The sequence below is a fragment of the Stigmatopora argus genome, chromosome 15 (genome assembly GCF_051989625.1).
Source record: "Stigmatopora argus isolate UIUO_Sarg chromosome 15, RoL_Sarg_1.0, whole genome shotgun sequence".
NCBI lineage: Eukaryota > Metazoa > Chordata > Actinopteri > Syngnathiformes > Syngnathidae > Stigmatopora > Stigmatopora argus.
The window spans coordinates 15,059,227-15,072,494 of record NC_135401.1 but is presented as its reverse complement, the minus strand read 5'-3'; the positions used below and the strand labels follow the sequence as shown (position 1 = coordinate 15,072,494).

General features: G+C 45.6%; 1 protein-coding gene across 6 annotated transcripts in view; it reads right to left on the bottom strand.

Moving 5' to 3' along the window:
• Nucleotides 1-13,268, bottom strand: part of mgaa (MAX dimerization protein MGA a) — a 98,475-nt gene that overhangs the window by 50,782 nt on the left and 34,425 nt on the right. For all 6 annotated transcript variants that reach the window (XR_013305185.1, XR_013305186.1, XM_077620964.1 and 3 more), the window contains one exon: nucleotides 9,231-9,504. Coding sequence is in view for 4 of the 6 variants with exons in the window: in XM_077620964.1 (XP_077477090.1) it covers nucleotides 9,231-9,504 (274 nt within the window). In the remaining 2 variants the exon portion in view is untranslated. The remainder of the gene's footprint in view (nucleotides 1-9,230; nucleotides 9,505-13,268) is intronic.

The following is a 13,268-nucleotide window of genomic DNA, read 5'->3' as shown; positions in this document are numbered from 1 at the left end:
CGAGTGATAAAGTGGATAAAGCGGTTCAGAAAATGAATGAAAAATATCTATGAATAAAACATCTTCATAAATGCCATTAGAATAAGCACAAATCCGACTTAAATTTTACCTTATTTTATACATCTGTCCTTCTCACTTCTCATTCTCGTTCAAATGACTTTTCTGCAGAACGTGTCACTTGAGATAGTCAAGTTTCCATTTATATGCAATATTTTTCCATGATTTTGCTTTGATTTATTTAATAAGGGATAGCACATATTACTGAACATATTTATATTCATGTTAATGAACATATGTAAGATTGTACCCGAGGGCTAATTTCCATTTATAGTCCATTGTGTAGGTTGAAGACAAACGATCACACATACTAGACACACGCGCGCACATAACCACACACACAGCAGATTTAGACAGTTCTCACATGATTTTGCCGCTTGTTCTTCTATTTGCACAGTAAAGTAAAAAGGAATGCATTAAGAAATATTAAAATGTAATTAAAAAAAGATAGAAGGGCTGTAAAACACGAAAAACATAAGAGTGGACAGAGCTACTGCCACTGGCTGCCGCATGAATGGCGCCATCATGGGTACTCGGATGATTCGCCTAAAGTCGTTTCGCCGACGGACGTTTGACAGATGGACAGGTCGCCTGTTACGGCTGTCAGCCTGGGTACACTATATAGTAGGGTGTTTTGTTTCGTGTGTGGTTTCTTTTTCTTTACAGGTACCTGGAGCTGTGGCTCCACTCCTGTCGCAAAGCCTTGCCCACGCCAACACAGCTGTGACTACTTCCCAATCAGCCCTCCTCCAATCAAGATCCACTTCCTGTCCTTATTTAAACCCTTTTTATTTTGCAGTTCGGCCCTTGGCCTTGGGCTCCCTGACTGCATGTGATTGTAGGTGCTGAGGCAGTGGAGTCCTTGCTTTCTTGGGATAAGTAGGTTTTGTTTGTACCAGCTTCACCTGGTATGGTAAGCACGCTACTCATGGATATATTGAGTATTTATGTTGATAAAGTTAATTCTTTTTGGGATGCATAGGGGGACTTGAGATAAGTTTAGACACCCCGGGGTATACATATAGTTTGTTGCATTTATACATGTAGTTCATTCCCCTATCTAGACTTTTATTACATCAGTTCTGACAGTGGCACCCTTAGGCCTTATTTCCTGTATTTTGTGGGTGTTCATTTGAACACCTGTCTGGGAGGTTTTTTTTTGACTGTTTTATTTGAGGGTACCGCTTTAATATCTTCCCCTATGTTGTCCCATAGTCCAGGTTTTGGTGGACGTTCTTGTTAATAAATCTTCATTGAAGGCTACTTGCAATGTGTGTCTGGCTCGTCATTGACTGAATCTTTCTGCTGTGGTAGTTACGACTCCCTGGTATAGCTTACCATAAGGGGGAGTCGTAACAAAGTTGGGGCTCATCCGGGAGCATTAAGATCTGTTATCACAGCAGCAGTTTGGTCAATGGTGGTGCAGACTGCATGTGCAGTAGGCCGGTGAAGGCTGGGCAACTGGTGCTGAGGTAGGCACATTTATTAACTATCATTCAGTCAAGGGTAGTGCTGTAACTAGCTCAGGATGGACTTTGACGCAGAGCAGTTTATTTTTCAATTTGGCACTGTAGATCAGCTTGACCGGTGTAAGAAGCAATATCTGGTAGATCTAGCCGCTCATCTAGGGTTCACTCTCTCCATGACGACCAGGCTAGCTGATTTGAAGCAGGAGGTTATCCAGATTTTAATGGCAGAGCAGTACTTAGAACCCACAGGGGGAGCATCTGCGGATGTTTCCTCTCCATCTTTGGCTGATTCTGTGGAATCAGGCAGGGGGGAGAAAAAGGAGGTAGGCAGGGATGGGGCCACCTTTAAGGCTCTATCTAGGGATGGCGATCCTTCGCCACTGGTTGGCGCCAGGTTCAGGGTTCCAAATCCCATGGCTGGTTTAAAAGGTAAACCAGAGGGAAATGGTACGTTACCTGTTGGGGAAGATCCCCATATTGCTCTGGAGATGTTGCGTATGCAATATGCCCATCAGCTTGCCCTCAAGGAAATCGAGAGGGAGACTGAACTAAAAAGGCTAGAAGTTGAACTCGCAAGGAGTTCCAGTAGGGTAGAAAGTAGGGGGTTTAATGTGCGTAAAAGCCTTCCTCTTGTACCGCAGTTCCGTGACACAGACGTTGAGGCGTGGTTTAGTGCATTTGAACGAATAGCACAGTCACATAACTGGCCAGCAGAAGGCTGGGCTCTGGTCTTACAAAGTAAACTCTCGGGAAAAGGTCTCGAAGCATTGAGTACAATGTCGATAGAAGACAGGCTGGAATATGATAAGGTAAAGGCAGCAGTGCCGCGGGTGTATGAACTGGTGCCTGAGGCATACCGACAAAAGTTCAGACATCACAAATTAAAGCCTGGACAGGCAGTGGCTGAGTTTGGCCGCGAAAAAGAAGTATACTTTTTACTTTGGTGCGAGGTAAGCAAAGCTTCCACTTTTGAAACACTTACTGAGTTACTTCTTATCGAGGAATTGAAAAATTGTCTACCAGAACGCATAGTAACACACTTAAACGAGCGCAAGTTTAAAACGATGTCAGAAGCCACCCTTCTCGCCGATAACTATTTTCTGACGCACAAAAGCTCGTTTGGGTCTGCTCGATCTGATGGCCGGGGCTCTACTCACTCAACTCCGGTTAGTAAGGCTGCAATTCCCGGTAATACAGTAACGCCCTCTTGGCGTCGAAACACCGTCACGGAGTGTGAGACGCGTAGGTGTAACTTTTGCCATAGAATTGGGCATCTTAGAGTGGATTGCTTTGCCTGGAAAAACCGTCAGAGAAGGGACCAGGTGAATGATTTGAATGTGAGGGAGACAGGAATGGTTCAGACACTGCGTCTTCAGTCTACAGAGTCTGATGTTAAATCGTCAGGTGACTCGGACGTAGTCGATAATGGGTACACACCCTATTTGTATAGTGGGTGTCTCTCTCCCTTCAGATTTACAACAAGCTCGCTCGGTCCGTATATTACGGGACACCGGTGCGAACGAGTCTCTGATGTTGTCTGGTATCCTACCTTTTTCTGGCGAGTCTGAATCCAATGTGTTGGTAACGGGAGTAGGATGCGGTTATATATCCGCCCCATTACATCAAGTCCACTTGCAGTGTGAGTTAATCACGGGTACATACAAAGTAGGGGTAACCTCAAGTTTGCCAGTGGCAGGGGTGGATATTCTTTTGGGGAACGACATTATCAGGGGGAGAGACAGAGTAGTGCCTGTGGTGGAGGTGCTAAAGCAGCCTGTTATCTCATGTCCCGATACGCTTTCCAAAAGTTTTCCTGATGTATTCCCCGTATGTGCCGACACTCGAGCGCAGGCTCGAAAAAAACAAGAAATAGACTTATCAGACACCGTGTTTCCCCTGAGTTGTTTGATAGGGCTGGTAAATTCACCACAGAGTCTGATGCGGCTCTAGCCTCTGAGAAGGAAGTTCATATGACTCGTGACGCTCTAATCGCTGCTCAGATTGAGGACAGTACCCTAAACAAGTGTTTTGAATATACTGTTGCACCTGAAGTTGCGAAGACCATGCCGGCAGCTTATTATGTTTATGATGGACTGCTCATGCGTAGGTGGTCTCCGCAGAACGAGGGTGATGGTGAAAGGGACGAGGTCTGTCAAATAGTAGTACCCAAACCGTTTCGCCAGTCAGTACTGTGTTTGGCCCATGACAATTTCTGGGCTCATCATTTAGGAGTTACTAAGACCGATTCACGCCTATCCAAGCATTTCTTTTGGCCAGGCCTTAAGAAAGATGTGTCCACGTTTTGCCGCACTTGTCACGTGTGTCAACTGACTGGCAAGCCTAACCAAACAATCTCACCTGCTTCATTACGTCCAATACCCATCATGGGGGAGCCCTTTGAACACATTCTAGTAGATTGTGTTGGTCCCCTTCCGCGAACCAAATCTGGCAACCAATACTTGCTGACTGTCTTGTGTATGGCCACACACTATCCCAAAGCCATTCTGTTGCGAAAGACACATCTCCATCTGTAGTGAAGGCCCTGATCAAGTTTTTCTCTACTTTTGGTCTTCCACGGATAGTGCAGACAGATCAAGGGACAAATTTCTTGTCAGGGATATTTGAGCAAGTGTTGCAGTCTCTGTCAATCAGCCACCGCGTTTCTAGTGCATACCATCTGGAATCACAGGGCGCGTTAGAAAGATGGCATCAGACAGTAAACTCTGTGTTGCGCAAGTATTGTTTGGATACGGAAAAGATTGGGATGAAGGGGTGCCCCTTGTCATGTTTGCTGTGCGTGGGGCAGTGCAAGAATCTACGGGTTTTAGTCCTGCAGAGCTCGTTTTTGGTCACTCGGTTAGAGGGCCATTAGACGCACTAAAAGAGCAGATTGTTAGTGAAAAGCCCGCCAAAACTAGTGTGCTGCAGTATGTCAGTCGTTTTCGCGAACGTCTACACAATGTGTGGGAAATGGCTACGAAAAATCTCTCTGGTGCGCAGGAAGGAATGAAACTGCGATTTGACAAAAAGCCAGTCCGACGGCCTTTACAGGCAGGCGATAAGGTGCTTGTTTTGTTGCCAGTACAAGGAGCCTCGCTACAGCCTCGATTCTCTGGTCCTTACTCGATAAGTAAAAAGTTGAGTGAGACAAACTACCTGGTAAACACTCCCGACCGCAGAAAACAGGCGAGAGTGTGTCACGTGAACATGCTCAAGGAATATCATCCACGAGAAGTAAGTGTTAAAGAACTGCCGGTTGTGCGCAGTGCGCTGTCACCCGTATCTGTCGCCGTTACAGAGCCAGTACACAATCTCCCCGACTGTGCAAATTCTGACATGTTACAAAACCTGTCCACGTTAATGCAACATCTAAACAAACAGCAGGAGTCTGATGTGGTCCAGTTAATTTCAGACTTCCAAACTTTATTTGGCGACGTTCTCACCCGCACTACCGTTTTGGAACATGATATTGATGTAGGCGAGGCACGTCCCATTAAACAGCATCCGTACAGGGTTAATATTGAAAAGAGGAAACTAATGGAGGAAGAGGTTGCCTATCTGGTAGACAACAATCTAGCTCACCCTAGTTCCAGTGCATGGAGCTCTCCATGTTTACTAGTACCAAAGCCAGATTCTACTGTTAGATTTTGTACCGACTATTGACGGGTGAACAAAGTAACTGCTCCAGACTCATTTCCTATGCCAAGAGTAGATGACTGTATTGATACCATCGGATCTGCCAAATATGTATCAAAAATTGACATGGTAAAAGGGTACTGGCAAGTTGGTCTTACGTCTAGAGCATCCCAAATCAGTGCTTTTGTGACCCCAGATGCATTCATGCAATATTCGGTAATGGCTTTTGGCATGCGTAACGCTCCGGCTACTTTCCAAAGGTTAGTCAGTCTGGTATTCGCAGGTGTTCCAAACTGTATAGCTTATTTAGACGATGTGGTGGTCTACTCATCCACCTGGCCTGAACATATGGCTTTGCTGCGAATGGTCTTCCAGCGCTTAGCCGATGCCTCTCTCACTCTGAACTTGGCAAAATGCGAATTCGGAAAAGCCAAGGTTACGTATTTGGGTCAGGTGGTGGCGAGGTCCGCCCCTTAGACGGAAAAGTGGCTGCTATCCAGGCTTTTCCACCTCCTACCAACAGGCGAGAGCTAAGGAGATTTTTAGGCATGACTGGTTACTATAGGGGTTTCTGCCGAAATTTCTCGTCTGTTGCCGCTCCCCTGACTGACCTGATAAGTCCCTCCGCGCCATTCGTATGGTCGAATGAGTGCCAGTCTGCATTCGAGAACTGCAAGGCTCTCCTTTGCAGTGCCCCAGTCCTCAGGGCTCCTGATTTTTCTTCACCGTTCTCTATTGAAGTCGATGCGAGCGGTCTTGGTGCGTGTGCGGTATTGACCCAGCAGGACCCAGATGGTTTAGTCCATCCCGTTGCGTACTTCTCTAAGAAGTTTAATGCCAGTCAAAAGCGGTATTCTACGATTGAACGGGAGACGCTTGCTCTGCTATTAGCGCTCCAATTCTTTGATGTTTATGTAGGATCTACTTCAACTCCAGTCATGGTGTACACTGACCACAATTCGTTAGTCTTTCTGGATAAAATGTTTAACCACAATCAGCGGTTGATGCGCTGGGCGCTTGTCCTTCAAAATTATATTGTGAGTATTCGTCACAAAAGAGGCTCAGAAAATGTTTTGGCTGATGCCCTGTCTCGGGTTTAGGAGGATCGTGTTATCAGGATAGTGTTGGTTGGTTGAGGCAAGTAGGTGGTTCAATTTCGTCAACAGGTTGACTCTTGAGGTGGGGGATGTTATGGCTGTCAGCCTGGGTACACTTTATAGTAGGGTGTTTTGTTTCGTGTGTGGCTTCTTTTTCTTTACAGGTACCTGGAGCTGTGGCTCCACCCCTGTCGCAAAGCCTTGCCCAGGCCAACACAGCTGTGACTACTTCCCAATCAGCCCTCCTCCAATCAAGATCCACTTCCTGTCCTTATTTAAACCCTTTTTATTTTGCAGTTCGGCCCTTGGCCTTGGGCTCCCTGACTGCATGTGATTGTAGGTGCTGAGGCAGTGGAGTCCTTGTTTTCTTGGGATAAGTAGGTTTTGTTTGCACCAGCTTCACCTGGTATTGTAAGCACGCTACTCATGGTTATATTGAGTATTTATGTAGATAAAGTTAATTCTTTTTGGGATGCATAGGGGGACTTGAGATAAGTTTAGACACCCCGGGGTATACATATAGTTTGTTGCATTTTTACATGTAGTTCATTCCCCTGTCTAGACTTTTATTACATCAGTTCTGACAGTGGCACCCTTAGGCCTTATTTCCTGTATTTTGTGGGTGTTCATGTGAACACCTGTCTGGGAGGGTGTTTTTTTACTGTTTTATTTGAGGGTGCTGCTTTAATATCTTTTGCTTCCCCTATGTTGTCCCATAGTCCAGGTTTTGGTGGACGTTCTTGTTAATAAATCCTCATTGAAGGCTACTTGCAATGTGTGTCTGGCTCGTCATTGACTGAATCTTTCTGCTGTGGTAGTTGCGACTCCCTGGTATAGCTTACCATCAGGGGGAGTCGTAACAAAGTGAGTCATGGACAGAGCTACTGCCACTGGCTGCCGCATGAATGGCGCCATCATGGGTACTCGGATGATTTGCCTAAAGACGTTTCGCCGACGGACGTTTGACAGATGGACAGGTCGCCGAATGGACGTTCCACCGAACGGTCATTCGGCCGAACAGAGGTTCGGCCGGACGGAGGTTTCGCCGAAACGGGATTCGCGCGCTCGCCCCGCCCCCGGATCGTGTGTGTACAAGTTTTTCAACTTCAGCCCGTGGGCCATATAAGGCTCAAAATGCTCTCAAATTCGGTCAAATCCAGCCGAAAACAGCGTTTAACGATTAAATACAAATACTAGTATTTGTATAAACAATACTAGTATTGTATTTTATTTAAAAGAAGGCAAAGGAAATTCACATATTCTTCGTCGTTTTCCTTTTTTTTTTGCTTGGTATTGCCATAGGTATCGTGTATACAGACTAGATATCCGATGCGCGTTGTGAGGTTCTAATGTCCAAAGAGCTCCAGTATTTGTATTTGATCATTAAATGCTGTTTTAGGATGAATTTGACCCAATTGTTGTCATTTCACGGCTTGGTTCTGCTACATCTGCGCGCCCAAGAGTGCTTATTCCCGGGCTGACATGCCCGCCCAAGAGTGCTTATTGCCGGGCTGCCATTGACGGTAGACTAATAAATTGAGAGTGATGAGCGGCAAGGGGAAATGAATCATTGATTTTTACTATAATTTGGACAACGCCGGCGGCGGGCCAGATTAAAAATCCTAACGGGCCGTATATGGCCCACGGGCCGAGGTTGAAAAACATGTACAGACACTCCTCAACTTACGAACGCAATTGGTTCCGAGCGATTGTTCATAAGTTGAATTTGTTTGTAAGTTGATTTAGTGCTATATTTTGTATTATAATTTATGTTTAAGGCCTATATTAGTATATTGAAGGTTTATATAAGTGCATTTGTATGTTTAAGGCTTGTATAAGTAACACGCATTGGTTTGTACTGAAAAAAAAAACATTTAATAAAATGGAGAGAATATGTACAGTACTGTAGAGAGGGAGATAGATTTATGTATTAGAAACTGGCCAAAAGAAGCGACCTAATGACGATTGCACAGTTTTCTTCTTTTTTTCATCATAAATGATGCAGTAGCACTGTATGGCATCATTCAATTGATTTGCAAACTTTGTGAAACGTTCAATATTTGGGTCCTGCTGCTCGATCTTTCTGTTTATAAATGGTACTGAATGTGCAACGCTCACCACTTTCTGACGCGCATCAAGCTTCGTTATTATTGCCACTCGTTTCAAATGAAATGGCTTGCCTCTTCCTTGCAACTCCCTCAATAGAAGCCTTTAGCTTTTTACCAACCATATTCAATATTGGATGCATGAGATATTTAATGATACAAATGAAAAAGGTTCTTTGCACACTGGAGATGCATTCACGCACTTCCGCATTGCAACGAAGAAGGTAGATGCTGGGTGAGCTGAGCTCTCACAGCGCCAGGCGTCGGTATTAGCGGCGGAAAGAAGTACTACTCCGAAAAAGACGCGAAATACAAAATTGGACTTGCGAACATTTTTGGACTTAAACGCAATTTGCAGACATGTTCGTATGTACCGTTGTTCGTAAGTTGAATGTTCGTAAGTAGGGGAGCGTCTGTACACTCACGATCCGGGGGCGGGGCGAGCGCGCGAATCCCGTTTCGGCGAAACCTCCGTCCGGCCGAACGACCGTTCGGTGGAACGTCCATTCGGGGACCTGTCCGTCTGTCAGACGTCCGTCGGCGAATCATCCGGCCACGGCCATCATGAGGAAAGGGGGAAAAAAGTTTTGGATTTTATTTTGTGCGCGCCATATGATTGCTGCTGCGCGGAGAAGACGAGAGTAGTGTGCAATTGCGCGCGCGCGCAGCTTAGAGGGAACATTGGTTTTGGGTAGTATTAGGCCGGGTTAGAACGAATTACAGCGTTTCATTGTAAAATACGTCTCTTCTTGCGAAAAATCCAAGTTAGGAAACCACCACTGGAACAAATTATTTTTTTAAGTAGAGCTACCACTGTTTCCGTATGTATACATGTAAGCATCTTTTGCATCATTGTTCTTACTTACTGTAAGCCATCTTCATTCTCTTTTTCTTCTTCCTCTTACTGCCGCCATGGCTGGAGGGGCTGGAATCCGACCCATCTAGGTTCTTGAGCAAAACCACCTTCTGCTTGAGACAGCTGCAACCCAGCATGCACTGTGGCCGCCCGCAGTGGGTGAAGCGGGCCGTGTGTGCCAAGCTGTTGCACACACAGCCGAGCCGACAGAAACTGTTGAAACAGGCAGGCTCCGGCCTGCGGGGCAGTTGGATGGGGGCGGTGGGGTTGTCGCTCACGAAACCCTGTTGAGAATTAGAATAAGAGATTGACCAATTTGGGTTTTAAAGGACCGGTACCAATTATTAGTACAGTAATACCTTGACATACAAGTGTCCCAACATACAAGAAATTTGAGATACGAGGAAAATTCTGAGCAACTATTTGCCTTGAGATACGAGACAAATTTGAGATACGAGCATACGAGATGGCTTATGAGACAGCACCGTCTTTATTGCCGCATCTCCATCGCGTAAAGATATCTACGAGCACCGGGGCAAACAGGTTACATTTTTTAATAGAGATAGCATGGCAGAGTTGATAAGCTGCAAAAAAGCCAAGGGAATATACATGGACTTGAAAGCAAAGCAAGCATCTGAAAAAGACACCAGCGAAACCCTTCAAAGCAAAGAATCTTTTTTTCTGAGTAATGGTGAAGAAAAATGTAAAAATATCAAGTATTTCCATGTATGCTTGCCAATCAAATGTGGGTGTCCAAGATAGCATGTATCTGTGCTCAGTCCTTGCCGAGTGCATGCATGTGGGTACATTAATCCCTTGAAAAAGAACTGAACCTTTTTTCTGAATAATGGTGAAGAAAAAGGTAAAAATTTCAAGCATTTCCATGTATGCTTGCCAATCAAATGTGAGTGTCCAAGACAGCATGTATCTGTCTCAGTCCTAGCCAAGTGCATGCATGCGGGTAGAGTAATCTCTTGAATTTCACAGATAATGTAGGTCAGACATGGCCGCGATAATTGAAAAACTGCTAAGTAGAATCATCCCCTCCTCCTTCCCCAGGTGGAGGAGTTTAAGTATCTTGGGGTCTTGTTCACGAGTGAGGGAAGAATGGGGCGGGAGATCGACAGGCCGATCGGTGCGGCATCTGCAGTGATGCGGACTCTGCACCGGTCCGTCGTGGTGAAGAAGGAGCTGAGCCAAAAGGCGAGGCTCTCTATTTACCGGACGATCTATGTTCCCACCGTCATCTATGGTCACGAGCTGTGGGTCGTGACCGAAAGAACGAGATACCGGATACAAGCGGCTGAAATGAGTTTCCTCCGCAGATTGTCTGGAGTCTCCCTTAGAGATAAGGTGAGAAGTTTGGTTGAGTAGAGCCGCTGCTCCTTTGGATCGAGAGGAGCCAGATGAGTTGGCTCGGGCATTCGATCAGGATGCCCCCTAGACGCCTCCCTCGGGAGATGTTCTGGGCACGTCCCACCGGGAGGAGACCACGGGCCGACCTCGGACACGCTGGGGAGACTATGTCTCCCCGGCTGGGCTGGAAACGCCTTGGGATACTCCCGGGAGAGCTGGATGAAGCTGCTGGGAATAGGGAAGTCTGGGCTTCCCTGCTGAAGCTGCTGCCCCCACGACCAGACGGGAGAAGATGAGATGAGTGGAGATTATGAGTAGATCATTTATGGGTAGTAAAAACGCACCAGCTCATGGCAGTTGTGATACTAGTGGGTGGCCATAGCGAGGACTTCCGATGTTGCTCACAGTTGTCCTCAGTGTGCTCAGGGAGGTTGTCTGTATGCCCTCTCTCCTTGATTTAAATAAAAAGATAGGTTATTGGGAGCTTACATCCAAGTCCCGACATTGCAGGCAGCATATCATTCTCCTTGTCTTCTACAGACTCTTTCACGTATATCACAGGTGCTTAAGGAGAACCTGCTCCCACCTGTGAAAAGTACAGGGTGCCGGTGGCAGACTTCCCAATTCTGGTATTCTTTAGCAAATGTCAGTTGAGGTCCACGCTTCTGGACAATGAGCACAAGGGTCTACCTAGCACATGGCGTTGGGCCCTGAGGCCCACTTCATGAAGTCTGTTCCTGATTGTGTGGGTAGAGACATTCTGCTGGTCATTCTGTAGGGCACGGGCAGTGCTCAGCCTGTTCCACCTTGCACAAAGGAGCAGGTATCGGTACTGCAGATGGGTTGAGGACCTTCTACGGCCCTGTTCACCTCTCCAAGAATAAACACCAGTCTCCTGAAATCCCTATGTTCTGAAGAATGTGGTGGGAGACACTTCTTGCTGTAGCATGGGTGTATCTGCCATCCAGGAGAACTTGGAGCTGTACAACTTATGTAGGTTTTGTTCTCAATGCATCTCCTTTTTTTGGTCAGTCTCTAGGACAGGGATCAGAACCTTTTGGACTGAGAGCCATAAACAATTCATATTTTTAAATTATATTCCTTGAGAGCCATACCCAGAATTTGAAAGTAAAAACGATGCGTGCATTTTTTTGGTCACTTCAACAATAAGTAAAAAAAGGTATCTAAATTCCTTTAATAACATTGTTACGCTGTTAATAATCAATAAGTATCTGGAGCATGTGCGAGGCAGTCTAATAAAAGGAAAAATATGACTAAAGCAGCGCGAGAGTTAATGTCAGCGCCATTTATTTTGTGATGTGCCAACGCAAAGTTCCCATTGGTCAATGATGGGCATTGCCCCCGGCCTTGTAGCTTCTTGTTCAGAACATTAAGCTCATGTGTGATATCTACAAGAAAAGCTAAGTCCATGAGCCATTTGGGGTCACTTAGCATAGGAACAGCCACCCATCCTTCTCCATGAAGTCCTTTACTTCTGCTCTCAACTCGAAAAATCTCTTCAATACATTTCCCCTGCTGAGCCAACGTACCTCAGTGAAGTAGAGCATATCCCCATATTCTGACTCCAGTTCTTCTAAAAAAGCACGGAACCTTCTGTGCTTTAAGCCCCTGGATCTGATTTGGTTGATGCATTTCACAACGACAGACATCACATTGTTGAACTTCAGGCATATGCTGCAAAGGGCCCGCTGATGGATAATGCAATGCAGAGCTATGGCCTCCTCCACACCCTCCTCTTCCAGTTTTTTTTAACAAGTGCTAGCAGTTCATTCTTCCTCCCTGTCATTGATGGGGCTCTAACAGTTGTTATTCCAACAAAGCTCTTCCATGGCAAACCAGCATTCTCAATGGCATCACACAGCCGGTGAAATATTTCCTTAGCAGTGGTCTGGCCATGCATTGGAATTACTGTGAGCAACTCCTCCATTGGTTAAAAATTGTCATCAACACCACAGACATTGCGAGCTGGGCAGTGTCTATGATGTCTGTGGTCTCATCAAGAGCCACTGAATATATGCTGAAACAATTTTCTTTCTCAGACAGATGATCATAAATGTTACTTGACAGGTCAGAAATGTGCTCTGCCATTTATGCTATTCAGTTTAACAAGGTATCTGATTCAGGTCATCATCCCTATTCCCCAGATTGAATTTATAAATTATTTTGTGATTCCAGTTGTCATTGAAAACGAGAGAGTGATTGAAGAGAAGAGGTAGGTTTATTTTTACCTATCATTTAGTTTGTAGTCAGGGAGTCTGGAACGTACGATCCTTTGCTGTCTGTGTAGGTAAAACAACTTTTTACATAACTAATTCGATTACCTTGGCAGGGGGCCTCTGAGGAATGTTTGCTTTGTTCCTGACTCTTAAGATAGGCAGGTGAAGATTGCACCTTTTGTTCTCAACTCATCTGGTGGTTTCTGCATTTTAGCTTAAAGGTTAGTAGAGCCATAGGCACCCATCAAAAGATGTCTGGCTGGCGAGCCAAGGGTTCTCACATGCCTTTAGTGACATCCCCTAGGGAAGGACCAAGTGGTTGATTTGCATAGACTTACTATAAAGTGAGGAGGGGACTTTAGCTCAAGGCTTTCCCCCCCAAAAAAATTACCTAACTCCTGGGAACAGCCCAGATCGGTCTGTTTTAATTGTTTTCAATATGTATTTTTTATGAT